Raw genomic sequence first — 17,597 nt, 5'->3', positions numbered from 1 at the left:
GCCTCTCTCCCGACCCAGGTCTGCTGGTTTAGCTCCCTGTGGAGCTACTCTGGGCTACTCTGTGGGCTACTCTGTGACCCATGGGCCCTTTTGCTCAGCCTGCCTGCAGGCTCTGCGCTCTCCTGCCCGGGGTGGTGAAGAACACACCCACAGTAGCTGAGGTCCTTCCGTCTCTTGTCCAGAATTTCTCAAACCCTCTAACCAATCACAGTGACCACCCTGGCGTGGGCCCCCTTTGTGCCTGGCACCTGCCACATGTTGGCAGAAGGAAGGTCATGGCAGCTGACCTTGACCGAGGGCTTCCGGTGTATCCAGTGCTGCTCTGCTTCATGCACGGTAGCCCCTGCTGTCCTCACAAAAGCCTTATGGGGTGGGTAGGTACCCTCACCTCTGTGCTCAGACAAGAAAACCCAGACACGGAGAGGTCAGGTAACTTGCCCAGCATAGGGACAGCCCTGTTCCAGGGCAGTTAGTCCCACAGGACGCTGCCACTGGGTTCCTGCCTGTGGGTCCCTGGGCCCCCTTGCCAGTGCTCCCAGATGCACCAGATGCAGGATTGAGCACCAGGCCTTGTTACCAGCACTGCCGTCGAGGTCTCTGTCCTGGACTGCTGGTCAGGTATCCTTATCCTGGGACAACTGCCGCCACCCAGCCCACGTCTGCCACGTGCTGAACAGGGAGCACAGTGATGCCATTATGGGATTACTCATAACGGGCTCAGGATTATTTTGTATCTGGTCGTTTGTTTGTTTGTTTGTTTAAAAAATGACCAGTAAGGGGATCCTAACCCTTGACTTGGTGTTGTCAGCACCACGCTCTCCCAAGTGAGCCACGGGCTGGCCCTATATAGGGATCCGAACCCGTGGCCTTGGTGTTATGAACACCATACTCTCCCAAGTGAGCCACGGGCCAGCCCTATGTAGGGATCCGAACCCGTGACCTTGGTGTTATGAACACCACACTCTCCCAAGTGAGCCACGGGCCGGCCCTATGTAGGGATCCAAACCCGTGGCCTTGGTGTTATGAACACCATACTCTCCCAAGTGAGCCACAGGCCGGCCCTATATAGGGTTCCGAACCTGTGGCCTTGGTTTTATGAACACCATACTCTCCCAAGTGAGCCACGGGCCGGCCCTGTATCTGGTCATTTTTATCAAATGAAAAGTACACTATTCAGAAATTTTGATGTTTCTTTATGATAAATCACCTGTGTATTGCCTCACAACTGATGCTGCGTTGTAAGCTGCTGATGTGGCATTTCTCGAGTCCAGGGACAGGGTGGGCCTGTGTTGTTGATATGAGGGAACAGAGGCCTGGAGAGGAGAGGAAAGGCCAGCGTCCGATGGGAGCGGGAGGTGGCTCAGCCTCACTGAAACCGTGCGGCTGGACAGGAGGCGAGTGGCCTGGAGCAAGGAGAAGCTGGAGACTAAGAATGGCGAAGTGGGCAGCGGAGTAGAGTGGGAAATGGGGGATCAGAGTGTGGGGCATGAGGAGTCTGCAGAAGGCATTTTAAAAACTTTGAGCTCCCAGTAGTCAGAAATACCATTTGGTCACAGAATAATTACATTTTTTCTTCTCTGAGGTCTTACCTCATAGGTCTGCTTCTTAAGTAGCAGGTTATTGAAGCAGTTTCTTGAGAATTGGAGAAGTCTAATTTCACCTCCAGTTGCTTGGACTGTGCCCTTTTAGATACCCAAACACAGCCTGTGAGCTTCTGACTTGTGATGTGCCGCAGATCAGTGATAGACTAGGCGGGGACGAGAGCCTGCTGAGCCTGCTGTACGACTTCTTGGACCACGAGCCGCCCCTCAATCCTCTGCTCGCCAGTTTCTTCAGCAAGACCATTGGCAATCTCATTGCAAGAAAAACTGAACAGGTAAATAGTGAGCAGGGCCCGTGTAGCTTCGGGCGCTGTCACGGCAGATGCTGGCACGTCCTGCTGTCAGCCCTTGCTGTGCGAGTCATCATGGGGTGGGAGCAGTGTTGACTGCTATGAGGCATACGTGGAGCAGTGTGGGCTGCTGAGACGTGAATTGGAATTTGAATAAGAAAGTGTCTTCCCAAGGAGTGTTTCTGATGGCCATCTCTGGAGTAAGCAGCTTCCCGCCATCCCTGGAGCCACACAGGACCCCAAAGTAGGCCAGCTCATCCCGTTCCAGCCAGGCACAGGCATGAGGTCCTGGGACGTGCCCTCCGTATGGCTGGGCCTTAGACATCCGCCTTCATAGGCCTGCTGCTTCATCTGTGTGGGCGGCGTGTGCCATCCGCCCAGGGCACTTACTGTTTCAAAAGATTTTCAAGAATGAAAAATTACTTCTAGCACGAGGCTTCCACACAAGAAGTGAGTGAGCTCTCACTCAGCTGCTGCACAGAGTTTCTGGAGCCCATTGTGCTCCTTCCTGCTCCTGCTTCACGTTTGACCTGCCGCGGCTTCAGTGCCTCTGCGCTGTGGGTACACACTGGTGCAGGTGTTGGTGCATGTGCCTGTGCCGGGCCTCAGCACCGTGCACCCAGACTCCTCTCCTCTGTTACACCAGCCCACCCATCCCTACTGGATCATTTCAGAACAAATCCCAGACATCAGATCATTTCTTCTGTAAATGTTTCAGTATATATCTCTAAAGTCTTATGACTTTTTTCTTTTAAATATAACTAGAATTACCTTATCACACCCCCAAAATGTTAACTCTAATTGTTTAATACCATCAAATGTCCAGTCAGGGAACAAACCAAGTATTTTGTGTCTGTATCCTGAGCTCTGAGAAGGGGCAGCCCCAAGGCAGGTCATTGTTTTACTTGAGGAAATTCCGCTGGCATGTCACGAATGTTCAGTGGAATGTCATCTTTCATCGCACCATACATCTGAGATTTGCAAGGGACCCAGAGGATGGTCTCACCTCAGATCTTTGTTTGAAGTGGAATATAAGTGAAGGGTACCAGCAGCAGCAGTGGGGGGCAGCGGCTGCAGGATGGGGTGTGGGTGGCGACCACCATGTGGTAGTCGCGTGGTGTGGCACGGGGGTGGTTGTCGTAGCTGTGGGATGGTGGCAGAAGCCATGACGACCTTCTGTGTCTGGCCCTTGCAGCCCAGTGACTGGATCCATGTCTCTCATGATTTACTGTAGCCTGATCATACTCCTCTCCAGTTTTAAGATTTAAAAAAAAAAAAATTTACTGCCTGATATAATATTCGCTCTCTTTCCCTTACCTAGTGTTTAATGCCTTAAAGTAATATAAACTGAACCCTTAAAAATATTTCTTTTAATGACAAATGTGTAACACATTTATATGAAATTCAAACAAGACAGAAATATATAAAACAGTGTCCTATAATACTCTCTAGAGATAACTACTGTTGGCTTAGTGCATATTCCTAATAAATTTTTCTAGTGACCCACTAACATATGCTTATTTATTTTCACACAATGTATCATCCTCTGAATACTGCAGCTTGCTTTTTTCACTTAGAAGTAGATCTGTACATCCTTCCCTATAGAGCTACCTTGTTCTTTTTAGTAGACATACGTACCAGGGCATTGTATCAGTGACCCAGGAGTTCGCTTGTCTTCAGGGCGGGTTGTGGCAGGAGGGGCCGTGGTGAGCCTTTCTCCTGGGTCTCCTGAAATTCTGTGAGTGGCTCTGAAGTGGGGCTGTCAATGAAAGGACGGACAGCATTTTCTTAGCTCTTCATTATGGATTCTTTCGAATATCTATAAATTAGAGAAAATGTCTCTGTGACCTGGCTTCCACATTATCTGTTCACGACCAGTCTTATTTCTTCCACACCCCCTTATTTCCAACCCCCACCCCAGATTATTTTGAAGCAAAATGGAGACAGTGTATCATTTTATATATAAATATTTTAGTATGTGTTTCTAAAGGATAAGGACTCTCTTATAAGCATAGCCACAATACCATTATCCCACCTAAAACATTAATGACAATTTCTGAATTTCATCAAATATGCATGAAATGTTCAAATTGCTCTGCTGATCTCATACAGTGTTTTCAAAGTTGGTTTGTTTGACTTGAGATCCATTTCGCCATTTACATCCGTGTGGCGCTGTCTAGCATGCGACTTAGCAAACTTTTTCTGTAAAGGGCCAAATAGTAAATACTTCAGGCTGTGAGGGCCACAAATAATCTCTTGTCTCATATTCTTCTTTCTTGTTTTATACAACCCTTTAAAAATGTGGGCTGCCTGGTTAGCTCAGTTGGTTAAAGTGCGGTGCTGATAACACCAAGGTTAAGGGTTCGGATCCCCATACTGGCCAGCTGTCAAAAAAAAGAAAGAAAGAAAAAAGTAAAACAGCCCTGTGAGGACACAGGTCATACAGATGCAGCGGTGGTTGGACGGAGCTGCAGGCAGGCTTGGTCGAGCTGGCCCCAGCCTCTCCTGCATTCTTGCAGATCCTGTATCATTACAATCCTGACTGTGCCTCTTCCATATGGATCCTCAGGAGTTCTATTAATGAATACTCGTGTTGCTTTGTGTACATTGTTTTTCAGCCTTTTATTGTGAAGCTTATCACACGTGCAGAGGAGCACACGACATAGAGCACAGCCCAGTCTGTCAGAAGTGGAGCCTCCCTGAGCTGCTCCTGGTCACTACCTTCCGTCACCTCCTCAGGGTCACTGTCCTGACATAGAGCTGCATAGTTTAGTTTGTTATTTTGAGGTTTTAAAAAGCTCTTTGAAATGTAATGGGTTCACAAGAATTTGCAAAAATAGTTTGGAGAGTTCCTGTGTACACTTCCCCCGGTTTCCCCAGTGGTTTTATCTCCACTATGGTTCAATATCAAAATTGGAATTGACATTGGTACAGTGTAGCTTTATATGTCTTGATAGTTGTTAGAGTGAGTCCTCTCACTTTGTGTTTCTTCAAGATTTTTACTATTCTTTGCCTTTTGCATTATTTTAGAATGAGCAAATTTTATGAATTTGTCAGTTTACACACTCTCCCTTGCCCCCAACCCCTTTTCCCCACCTCCAAAAAGAAAAAAACCTGCTGGAATTCGATTAGGTTTGCATTGGCTGTAGATGGGGGATTAGTCCACAGGTGAAAACCAGCCTGCCACTTGCTTTTGTAAATGAAATTTTACCAGAACATGTTATAATTCTCTGTGTAGCAGGCTTGCACATCTTTCATTGGATTGATTCTTAGGTGTTAGATATATTTGTGCTATTCTAAGTGGTATCCTTTTATTGAATTTTTATTGAGATAATTGTAGATTTACATGCAGTTGTATGAAATAAAATGAAGAAAACCCTTGTATACTTTGACCAATTCCCTCTAATGATGACATTTTGTAAAACACCAGTAGAACATCACAACTAGGATACTGACATTGATACAAGCCACTGATCTTATTCAGATTCCACCGGTGTTGCTTGTACTCATTTATGTGTGTGTGCGTGTGTATATTAAGTTCTGTGCAACTTATCAGTGTGTAAGTTTGTGTATCCACCATCACAGCCAGATACTGCACCATTCTAAAGCCATAAGGATCCTTGGTTTTGCCGTTTTGTAATAACACCTGCCTTCTTCCTGCCCCTACCTCCCACCCATCCCTTATCTCTGGCAGCCACTACTCTGCTTTCGATTTCTAAAATTTTTGTCATTTCAAAATGTTATTCAAATCAAATCATATAGTATGTAGCCTTTGGGAATTAGCTTTTTTGTTCAGCATAATTCCCTATAGATTCACCTAATAGTTTATCAATAGTTTATTCCTTTTTATTGCCGTATCAATAGTTCATTCCTTTTTATTGCTGAGTAGTATTCCATGTTGTATATGTAGCACAGTTTATTTAGCCATTCACATGTTGAAGGATATCTAGGCTGATTCCTAGGTATCCAGGATATCTAGTTTTTGGTGATTATCAATAAAACTACTATTCTAATAATTTACCTTTGTATTCTTTTGTTTTATCTATGTACAGGATCATGTCAGCTGTGTTTAATGACAACTTTATTTTGTTCTTTACAATTTGTATACTTTTATCTCTTTTTCTTGCCTTATTGCATGGGCTGGAACCTTTAGTACAGTGTTGAGTAGAAGTGTTGATAGTGGGCTTCCTTGTTTTATTTATCACCTCAGAGGAAAGCTCTCAACGTTTTACAATTAAGTGTGATGTTTGTTGTGGGATTTTTACAGTTTTTTAAAAATTAAACTTAAAGGAGTTTTTCTAGTTTTAAAAAATTTATAACATAAATCATTGAAATGTATCAGGTGCTTTTACTCTGTTGACTTGATCATATCATTATTCTACTCTCTTAATAGGTAAATTATACTGATTTGTCTTCTAATATTAAACCAACCTTACATTCCTGAAACACACTCAACTTGATTGTGATGTTAAGCTTCTTTTACTTTGCTGGATTTTTGTTATCCATGGTCATCAATGAGATTGGCCCTTAATTTCCCTTCCTTACAATGCCCTTATCAGGTTTAGAATCAAGGTGTTGTCTTCGTACAAAGATATGGGACACATTCTCTTATTTTGTGTTCCTTGGAAGAGTCTGTGTAAGATTGAGGTTTTATTTTTCTTTAAATGCTTCTTAGGATTTGCTGCTAAACCCGATAGAGCCTGGAGTTCTCTGTATGAGGAGGCTTTTAATTATGAATTTTGTTTCATTTAATGTTCTAGAATGATTCAGAATTTCTGGGGTTTTTTGTCAGTTTAGAGAAGTGTATTTTTCAAGGAAATTTTTCGTTTTTCTAAACTTACACAACTTGGTATAAAGTTGTTCATATTAACTTCTCGTAGTAGTTTTTATGTCTGTAGGATCTGTGGTGGTATTGCTCATTTCATTTCTGATACTGCTATTGGTGCCACCTCTGTTTTGTTCTTAGGCTCTCTCTCTCTGAGTTCAGGCACCCTTTTCAGAGACACTCCCTCCTCCTCCTCCTCCCTTCCCTTCCCTGTTCTCCCCACACCCTCCTCCCTCCTGAGTGTGGCTGAGGTCCCCCAGCTGGGTGGACCTTCTCCATGTTCCCGGTGGAGGGCTGGCTCTACCCCAGCCCCCAGCCCAGCAGCTTGGACACAGAAGGCCCTTCATCTGTGTCAACTGAGCTGAATTTACAGACTTGTGGCCGACAGGGACTCAGCCCAGGCTTCTCCGCCTCTGTCTCCACTCTCACTGACAGTCTGCGTTCTGAGCTGCCCACCGTACCTGTGGTGGGTGCTGTGTCCCCACCCGCCACAGCGTCACGCTTAGCTGTCTACACCTTGTTGGCGCTGGTCACCAGCCGGTCACATGATGCCTCTTTCTTTTTTCTAAAACCTCGGTCTTGTTCTCCTTTCAGCCACTCACAGGTTTCTGATGGGCATTCTGTGTGCTCTGTGCTCTTTGGGTTTGTGTTCCAGGCCTGAGGACTGTTGACAATGACCATTACCTCCCAGCTCAGCTTCCTCCACAGCGTTCATTTCTGCTGGAGAAACCTGTGCAGCAGCCTGCACAGTCCCCCTGGGGAGGCCTGGCCCCCGTGAGCACAGAGCCTCAGCTGTGCAGCAAACCTCCGTGTGCCCCGGGTCCTCACACACACCACTGCCTGTCCTAGGAGCGGTCTTTCTTACAGCTTTTCTAGGTCTTTCCATCATTTTTGCTCAATATAATTAAACGTTAACCTTTCTCATGCGAGTTCTTGGAGGGCGCATCTCACGGTTGTCAAGGGTCGGCCCTGCGTCTTATCTGGCGTGTTTGGTTTCAGGTGATTATGTTCTTGAAGAAGAAGGACAAGTTCATCAGCCTGGTGTTGAAGCATGTTGGCACCTCAGCCCTCATGGACCTGCTGCTGCGCCTGGTCAGCTGTGTGGAGCCAGCCGGGCTCCGGCAGGAAGTCCTGCTTGTGAGTCCCAGGAGCCCCTCCCATTCCCCGAGGGCAGGGCACGTCTCCTGAGTATGCACCAGGGTGCCCTGCACCCCCAGCTCTGCACTGGACAATTGTTCTCCCTCTGGCATTGCCTGGGGTTCTCGTCAAGGCTTATGCTCCCCACCCACCCCACCCCACCCTGTTCCCTTTGTCCTGTCTCAGCCCGTTCAGAAGCAAAGAGCAGACAGGTTCCTGCTCCCTCAGCACTTTGCACACGTGGGCTTTCCTCACCTTCCTCCCTTTCTCACCCCGTGGCCTTAGAGCGGGAGCCCAGTGACCTCACTGTGAGCTGTAGGCCCAGCACGTTCCAGGGAGGAAAGCAGGAGCCGACCAGCGGCTCCACGCAAGGGACTGTCGTCTCTCCTGGAGCCTGTGAGCACAGAGCACTGTGCTGGTGCTCAGGGAAAGGAGTGGCCTGCAGTGCCTGCAGAGAAGAGGATTCCCAGCCCAGAGAAGCCCAGGAGATCATTGCTGGGCGAATCTCTGTTCACGGTCGTCTGCAGGCTTTGCTTACAGTGCAGTTTTATATAAAAGAGAGTCAACTGTCAGGTCTTGTGCTCACTTTCCAGCTCCTGGAGCCAGGCGTCCTGAGGGCGTAGTTCTTCCTCATGGAGCAGCCCCCCACTGAGGATGGGTAACAAACAACAGTTAACCTTCACACAGGGATGCAGTGTAAATATCAGCTCTTGTTATGAGCTCTTAGTGGGAAGCCTCTGTCACCAGGTGCCAAGCAGCCTTTTACCTGGACTACTTTGTTCGGTTTGCAAAGCAGCCACGTGGGGACAGGACATCCTGTTCTCAGATAAGGCATCTGAGGCACAGGGCACTGAAGAGTGCTGGAGGAGCTCTGTGGGCCCAGGCCTGCCAGGGCCCCAACACTGTCACACTGGCCCCCATCACCCTTGCAACTCGAGAAGGGTCACATGCTTTAGTTTTTGCAGCACTCCTGCGTCCTCACCGAGCCGTTTTGCTCTTCGTGGTCCTGGGGAGGCCCTGATACTGCAGGGAGCAGAGGTCTCTCTGGCTTCTGCATCCAGCTCATTTGCATCATGGTCTTCAGATATGTGTCCTGAAGACAGAGCTTGCAGGTGCACCACTACAACAGGAGCACATCGTCTCCCCGTTCATACTCTTTGGGGCCACTCACAGAACTCAGTCATTGCTAGTTCTTTGGGTTCCTTCTGGGTCTGGGTAGACAGACGTGTCAGGCAGAGTCTCTATCCCAGGAAGCCTGGGCATGTGAACCTCTGCAGCACCAGGGGACTTTCCTCTCATACAGTTAGACGTGACAGAGACGTTGACTGGCCTTTTTTCCCCTTTCAGTGGCTGAATGAAGAGAGGATCATCCAGAGACTGGTGGAGTTGATCCATCCAAGTCAGGACGAAGATGTGAGTGGGACGCTCCCAGAGCCACCTTTGTGCATGAAGCCCCCGTCTTGCTAGTTCCTGAACCAACGGGATCTAGACTTTCATGGGAGGGGCGAGGGGTGTTCATGTTTCCCTGGAAAGGTTGAGTCTCTGTTTTCTCTGTAGCAACTTCCCTAGGTTCATTAGCTCACGAGACTCATCCTGGATCATCATAGCTACTTATTATCAGATTGATAGCACACTGTCGATAACACGGTCATATATTCAGTATGTCTCTAAACTGGATCAAGATTCAGAGCAATATCTGCATAGCATATTTGACCATTATGAGCCCCATTTTGGATACCTAGGGATAGTTTAGTACACCTAAAAAAATAATAATAATAACCAGATCTATGTTTTGACCATAGAAAAGGCAGACACAGGCTTCTTTGAAATGAACCTGTTCGTCTGGAACCTTTGTACAAAACCGGTTTAGAGAAAGTCTGACATCGGTCAGAGAAGCAAGCTGTGGGTCGTATGCGGCTTCCGCCCAGCAGGCTGTCCCTGCTGACGGTCCTCCTCGGTTTCCCTTGTCTTTTCAGAGGCAGTCGAATGCTTCTCAGGCACTCTGTGACATTGTCAGGCTGGGCAGAGACCAGGGCAGTCAGCTTCAGGAGGCTCTGGAGCCAGACCCCCTGCTCACAGCGTTGGAGTCGTGAGTGCTGGGCACCATGGTGCTGGGGTGTCCCCAAGCCCTGCTCGATGCTGCTGCCACCACTTCTGATTCAGATTCTGATGAGCTGGTTGGGAAATGCTCCCCTAGGTTCAGAGCCCAAGTTAACCTGATAGGCTTGTTTCTCAGGGAAGGAGTCTTCAGGGGATTCTCCTGACAGGTTTAGAGAGTTGAGGCCAGCAGGGACAGGAGCCTTGTCAGAGCCCTGGGCACCTGGCCTTGAACCTGAGCATGTTTAGGGTGTTGCTGGGGTCCCCCACGGGAGGAAGGGCCGTCCATGCATCTTTGTCTGTGTCTGCTCTGCCAGGCAGTGACCTCCGTGTGTGTCCGACAGGCAGGACTGTGTGGAGCAGCTTCTGAAGAACATGTTCAACGGAGACCAGACCGAGAGCTGCCTCATCAGCGGGATGCAGGTGTTACTCACCTTGCTGGAGACAAGGCGGGTTGGGTGAGTCTGTCTCACAAGGGAAAGCATTGTGGCGAGCTGACTCTGACACTGCAGAGACATGGCTGCCCAGATGAGCTGTCTGGGTTATGTCCTTTGTGTTTTAAATTAGTTTTTGATTATGCAAGTAATAACATGGATAGACTCCCCTTGTTGGAAAGGTCAACTTTAAGGTTGCAACTAAGTCCCCTGTGATAACGCACCCTCAGTCATGGTCCCACCCCAGCCTAAAGATAGCGACTGTCATCAGTTGGCAGGTGTTTATAGACACATGCAAAATAGGTGTGGTTGGCAGGTTTTCCCCGAGGACTGTCCTGACTGGTCCCCGAGTGTGCGCGTGTGTCTCTGCTGCAGGCTTCCACTGTGGCACATTGTTACTTGTTTACACGATTGTCTCCTATGCCCAACTGTGCGCCCTGCAGAGCAGGGCATGTGTTGTGTCCCCTGTGTCTCCTGAGCCTGCGCAGATGAATGCTCCCTGTTGAGCGCTGAACTCAGTACTTCGTTTCGAGGCAGCTGTCCTCTCTTGTGTCACCAAACGTGGGGGCCTGAGCAGACACAGAAAACTGAGGTGTGGCCCCTCCTCTTTAATTGCTCCCAGTCTGGTACAGGACAGTAAGCAGGATGCGATGCAGTGGGTAAATGCAGTGGACACCACACTCAGTGCCACGTTGTGGGGTCCACAAGAACAGATCACCTGGGGGCTGGCGGTTGTGGCCTCATGGTCAGGAGTTTACCTGAGAGGCTCACGTAGTCAGAGACAATCCCTGGGGAAAGGTAGCAGGGGTCCTTGTGTGGGCGCAGGCATGGACGCGGTATATGGGTGGGGAGGGGTGAGCTTGCTCAGAGGGACCCCCATGCTGTGACCCCTAGGGAGGTCACCATACTGGCTGTCGTAGGCCTGTCAAGGCAGAGATGGTGAGTGGGAAGAGACAGATGACAGCAGAAACCAGTTTGGGTGAAAGGTTGAGTTCACTAGGGGTACAGGTGCCTTCAAGGATGCCAGGTAGAAATTTCAGGAAGTGTCTGACCCTGTTGCTCTGGAGCACGGGGGCCAACGCGAGCCGATGAGCCTGTCCCAGGAGGACACCCTGTGAGCAGCAGCAGAGACAGCAGAGTGGGCGTTGTCCTCTGGTGCTCCCCTCGGGCTCCTCCCAGGTCCTTGAGCCCAATCCGTGGAGTCAGGTTCCCTGCAGCCTGGGCCACACTGCTCCCGGGATGCTTCTGTCCGCTCTGTTCCATCACGCGCTGGGTTAATGGTCTCCCTCTCCCAAGGTGCCTGCAGTCCCTTATTTCCACACATGGGAGAAAACTTCATTTAGCCCTCCAGCATTGATAGCCTATGCTTTTTTAAAAAGAAAAAAAAGAACAGGCAAATGATAAGAAATTGGCTTAATCTTCGTAGTGGGATTATTAGCAACCTCTCTCTTTCTGGTACTACCAAATTCATATTTAGTTTATTACCTAAAAATAGAATTATGACATTATGATCATTTTCTCTAGTTAGGCAACCAGAGTATTGATTTTTTTATCTTCGTAAACTCAGGAAGCCTGGGCTTCTTCCGAGGGCTGAGCCCAACACTGCATGTGATGGAGGGGACGGTGTAAAAGTTAGGAAAATAGAGATAAGTCAGCTGTTTCTCTGCTTTTTTATTCTTTTATGTATTTAAATTTTTTTCTATAATGACCATGTATTCATTTTATAATTAGAAAAAGTGTTAAAATAAATATCTCAGAGAAACTTGCTTGGAAAAGCCAAAGCAACAATGGCCAGTCCTGCCCCCTTTTTCTCAGCTGAGGATGGTGGACAACAAGGGATGTTTCCAAAGCAGGTGCAGGGAACGGCCCCACCAGGGCTGAGGGGCAGCGGGAAACCAATCTGGCTTTCTCACCGGCTGCATGCTCGTGGGGATCAGCTGGAAATGTTTTCCTGGAGGCCTCCAGCACCTTTCTCTTCTCTCTGGACCGGCCACCAAATCATGTGTGAAGGCCTTGTGTAGTCTCACTTTTGAGATTTCTTTTTGGAAAAATTAAAAAGAGCTGTTTTGGAGGAAGACAGTGAGTGGAAGCGCTGGCAGGGTGAGTGGGGTGTGGACCAGGCACTGGGTGTGCCACCCCGTCTCCATCTGCTCTCCTCGTCCACAGGACAGAGGGCTTGGTGGACCCCTTCTCTCAGGGACTGGAAAGGCCATGTGCTGTCAGCAGCAGCGTCCTGCACGGCATCGAGCCGTGGCTGAAGGACTTCCACCAGCTCCTGCTCAACCCGCCAAAGGTAAATGGCCATGGACGGCTGTTGGGGGCCTTTGCAGACATTGTAGGATAGGATGGTTTGCAAGGAGGGGACCCTGCCGTTTATCCTGATGAGGCAGAGTGTGGGTGCATGGTCTCTGACCCCACCCTTCCCAGACCCTCACTTGAGAACTGCCAGGTAGATGCCAAACAGGTGTTTCCAGGATCACCCCCAGATCTGTGAATGTCTGTCTCTGCCTCTGAAGGGAGGCCTGAGGGTTGGATGTTTTGCAGTCTGCCCAGGAGACTGAGCCACAGGCCTGGCCTCTACATCAGGGTCCCCCAGCCAAGGGACTCTCGGCTCCGGAGGGAGGTCACATTGAAGAGAGTGATGGGCAGCCAGGGCCGCCTTCCTGTTTGTCCTGTCTCACCTGTGAGCCCCTCTGCATTCCCAGCGATTCTCCTTGGCCCCCACTCTGATCTACCTGCGACTTATTTATCAAATCGCTCATTGTCTGCCTCCCCCACTAGCAAGTGAGCTTCATGGAGACAGAGGTTCTGTTTTGTCAGCCTGAACATTCCGTTAATGAAAAGGGAAAGTGTTATGTGGACCGTGAGGGGGTCAGAAAATACCCACGTCCAGCCTGATGAGACAGCTTTCCCACATTAGTCCTGAGGCGTGTTCCAGAGAGCCCCATGCCTCTCACTGGTACTGGTGGCTCTCTCCAGGACACATTTCATATGCTGAGGGGCATGGCCCTTGGGCCTGGCGGACCCAGGCCAGAGTGCCCTGGGCTTCCTTGGAGTGGCCGACCACCCTCATCCACTCTGTGTGGGGCCCTAAGGGGAGCAGTGGGGTTCTTCACCCAATCCCCCTCATTTCCTCTTGTAGGCAGCCTTGCCTTGAGGAGCCCCCACATGCATGCCCCGGTCATGGGGCAGTGGCCATGCTGGTCACAAGGCTCCAAGTGGGTGGTGCCTCCTGTGTTTGCAGAAAAAAGCAATCCTGACCACCATCGGTGTGCTAGAGGAGCCCCTGGGGAACACCCGTCTGCAGGGTGCTCGCCTCATGGCCGCGCTGCTGCACACAAACACGCCGAGCATCAACCAGGAGCTCTGCCGGCTCAACACCATGGACCTCCTGCTGGTGAGTGGGCTGCACACCAGCCCTGCTGGTCTGTGCGTGTGTCCTACATGACCCGAGGCCAGACGTACGGACAGGCTGGGGCAGCAGAGCAGGGTCTAGCAGAGGTCTGCCCTGGTGAGCTTCTAGCCCTGGGTCCCAGGGTATGACCACGGGTCCCTGGTGGAGCCCTCTGAGCAGCGGGCAGACGAGCCTAGGCCGTGCCTCACAGAAGGCAGTGAGTCTGCCGTAGAATTGCCCTGAAAGCCAAGGTTAGGGTTCTAATCCTGCTTGAGGAATGGGGTAATACATCCATTTCCTTTCTCATATTCTGACTTAATGTAGCTCTTAAATATAAAACATCCTAAAAGAGAAGCTCTGCGTCTTCCACAATAGGTCACCCTAGCAGGTCACCCTGCTAGTTCTTATCAAAGCCAGTGGGAAATGCTGCTCCACTCAGCTGATGCTGCCTGTGACCTGTGGGATGCTCTGGGTGTCTGGAAGAGGGATGGGTGGGCAGTGACAGCCAAGCAATGCTGGTGCCTCTTATAAAAATAAGAGGAAGAGGGGCTGGCCCGTGGCTCACTCGGGAGAGTGCGGTGCTGATAACACCAGGGCCACGGGTTTGGATCCCATATAGGGATGGCCGGTTGCTCACTGGGTGAGCGTGGTGCTGACAACACCAAGTAAAGGGTTAAGATCCCCTTACTGGTCATCTTTTAAAAATAAAAAAAGGAAGAGTATGGGACAGAGAATTCTTTTGAAGAGAGAAAAAGTAAAGTAGATCTTTTTTAATTGCTGCTCGACTGATCCAGACTGGGATTTTAATCACAGATGTGCCTAATAACTCAGGCAGCAGGGCCTGCTGCAGAGAGCGTAGGGCTGCTCCCGTCAGAAGAGGGTGCCAGTGGACAGGGCCTCGCCCTAAATGGGTGCTGTTGGCAGGCACAGCGCCTCTCTTCTGCCTTGCCTTTGGGCCTCTGCTCCGGGGAAACTGGGATCTCCCTGCATTTCAGTCCCAGATGAGCCAGCCTCGGAACTGGGACTGAAGAACTGTACGCCTCAGAAGTTCTTCCAGCATTTAGAAGATATTAGGCACATCTGAGATTGAAATTCCAGTCTGGATCAAGGGAGCAGCAATTTAAAAAGATCTACTTTACTTTTTCTCTGTTCAAAAGAGTTCCCTGTCCCACACTCTTCCTCTTATTTTTATTGTGGTAAAGTAGCATAACATAAAATTTACCATTTAAACCATTTTTAAACTCAGTGCCATCAAGCATATTCACAGTGTTGTGTAACCATTACACGACCTACTTTCAGAACTTCCTCGTCTCCCCAAACAGAAACTCTGTGCCAGTTAAACACTGATTCCCCACTGCCCTTGCCCCAGCCCCTGGCAACCACCACTCTACCTGTGTCTCTGAACCTGACTCTTCTAGGTACATTGTGTAAGTGGGATCACAGAGTATTTCTCTTTGTGACTGGCTTATTTTACTTAGCATAATCTCTTCAAGGTTTGTCCAGTGTTGTAGCATATGTCAAGATTTTCTTCCCTTTTAAGGCTGAGTAATATGTCATCGTACATATAGACCACATTTTGTTTATCCAGTCATCCATCAGAGGGCCCTTGGGTGGCTTCCTCCTTTTGGCTCTTGTGGATATTGCTGCCATGAACAAGGGTGCACAAGTCTCTGTCTGAGTCCCTGCTTTCAGTTCTTTTGGATATACACCTAACAGTGGAATTGTGGGATCATGTGGCAATTCTCTGGTTAACTCTTTGAGGAACCTCCAAACTGTTTTTGACAGTGGCTCTATTGTTTTAGATCTCACCAACAGGCTCGCGTTTCTCCACATCCTCACCAACACTTGTTTTTCTTTTCTTTTTTTTAATAGTTTTTCTAATGGGTGTGAAGAGGTATCTTACAGTGGTTTCGATTTGCATTTCCCTAAAGATTAAAGATGTTGAGCATTTTTTCATGTGCTCATTAACCATTTGTATGTCTTCTTTGGAGAAATGTCTATCCAATTCCTCTGCCCATGTCTGAATTGTTTTTTTGTATGAGTTATAGGAGTTGTTTACATATTCTGGATATTAATCCTTTTTTTTATCAGATACATGATTTGCAGATATATTCTTCTTTTCTATGGATTATCTTTTTACTCTCTTTGACACTCAAAATTCTAATTTCGATGAAACCCACCTTGTGTTTTTTTCTTTTGTTGCCTTGCTTTTGGTATCATATCCTAGAAATCATTGCCAAATTCATTGTTATAAAGCATTTCCTCTGTGTTTTGTTCAAGGAGTTTTATAGTTTTAGCTCCTTTTTTTTTTTTGGTAGCTGGCCAGTAAGGGGATCTGAACCTGTGACGTTGGTGTGATCAGGCTGCACTCTAACCAATTGAGCTAACCAGCCAACCCAGTTTTATTTCTCAAGTTTAGGTCTTTCATCCATTTTGAGTTAATTTTTGTATGTGGTGTTAGGTAAGAGTTCAACTTCATTCTTTGCATGTGGATATCCAGTTTTCCCAGCACAATTTGTTGAAGAGACTGTCCTTTCCCTGTTGAATGGTATTGGCACCTTGTTGAAAATGATTTGATCATATACGTATTAGTCTTCCAGCTTCATTCCTCTTTTTTTTTTTTTCTCCCAAGATGGTTTTGGCTATTCTGGGTCCCTTGAGATTCCATATGAATTTTAGAATGAGTTTTTTTTCTATTTCTTTTTTCTTTTTTTAATTGAAACATAGTTGATTGTAGATATCTGTGGAATACTGCATGGAGTATCAATACTTGTGTGCAATATATGATGCTCAAATCAGGATAATTAGTAGGGTTTTTCTATTTCTACAAAGAAAAAGAAAAAAAAAGCTGTTGATATTTTGATAGGGATTGCATTGAATTTGTAGATCACTTTGGTTAGTATTGTCTTTTTAACAATATTAAATCTGCCAATCCATGTACAAGAGTGTCTTTCTAGCAGGTCTTCTTTAAATTCTTTCAGCAGTGCTTTGCAGTTTTCAGTGTACAAGTCTTTCACCTCTTTGGTTTAATTCATTTGTAAGTATTTTATTCTTTTGGATGCTATCATACATGAAATTGTTTTCTTAATTTCCTTCCTGGATAGTTCATTGCTATTGTGTAGAAATGCGATTGATTTTTTTTTTTTTTTTTTTTTTTTTGTCTTTTTCGTGACCGGCACTCAGCCAGTGAGTGCACCGGCCATTCCTATATAGGATCCGAACCCGCGGCCGAGCGTTGCGGCGCTCCCAGCGCTGCACTCTCCTGAGTGCGCCACGGGCTCGGCCCTGCGATTGATTTTTATGTGTTGATTTTGTACCTACAACTTTGCTGTATTTGTTTATTAGGTCTAACAATTTATGTGGATTCTTTAGAATTTTCTACATATCAAGTAATTTGGGAACAGAGATAATTTTACTTCTTCCCTTCTAATTTGGATGCCTTTTCTTTCTTTTTTTTTCCTAATTGCTCTGAGTAGAACTTCTAGTAGTACTATGTTAAGTAGAAGAAGTGAGAGCAGACATCCTTGCCTTGTTTCTGATCTTAGAGGAAAAGTTTTCAGTCTTTCAACATTGAGTGTATGGTTAGCTCTGGACTTCTAGATATTTTTTTCATGTTGAGAAAATTTCCTTCTATTCTTAGTTTATTGAGTGTTTATATCAAGAACGTATGTTGAATTTTGTCAAATGATTTTTCTGCATGAATTGAGATGGTCATTTTTTATTTTTATTTTTCTTCATTCTGTTAATATATTACCTTGATCGATTTCCATATGTTGAACCATCCTTGCATTCCAAGAATAAATCCCACTTTGCCATGGT

General features: G+C 47.4%; 1 protein-coding gene across 9 annotated transcripts in view; it reads left to right on the top strand.

Moving 5' to 3' along the window:
- PPP6R2 (protein phosphatase 6 regulatory subunit 2) overlaps nucleotides 1–17,597 on the top strand; it is a 128,976-nt gene that overhangs the window by 99,083 nt on the left and 12,296 nt on the right. For all 9 annotated transcript variants that reach the window (XM_063115785.1, XM_063115783.1, XM_063115784.1 and 6 more), the window contains 7 exons: nucleotides 1,690–1,876; nucleotides 7,716–7,853; nucleotides 9,201–9,266; nucleotides 9,830–9,942; nucleotides 10,295–10,408; nucleotides 12,551–12,677; nucleotides 13,629–13,781. In XM_063115785.1, the coding sequence (XP_062971855.1) occupies nucleotides 1,690–1,876; nucleotides 7,716–7,853; nucleotides 9,201–9,266; nucleotides 9,830–9,942; nucleotides 10,295–10,408; nucleotides 12,551–12,677; nucleotides 13,629–13,781 (898 nt within the window). The remainder of the gene's footprint in view (nucleotides 1–1,689; nucleotides 1,877–7,715; nucleotides 7,854–9,200; nucleotides 9,267–9,829; nucleotides 9,943–10,294; nucleotides 10,409–12,550; nucleotides 12,678–13,628; nucleotides 13,782–17,597) is intronic.

Source organism: Cynocephalus volans, chromosome 12, assembly GCF_027409185.1.
Source record: "Cynocephalus volans isolate mCynVol1 chromosome 12, mCynVol1.pri, whole genome shotgun sequence".
Classification (NCBI taxonomy): domain Eukaryota; kingdom Metazoa; phylum Chordata; class Mammalia; order Dermoptera; family Cynocephalidae; genus Cynocephalus; species Cynocephalus volans.
The sequence above is the reverse complement of the archived record's forward strand: the minus strand, read 5'-3'. Positions and strand labels throughout refer to the sequence as shown.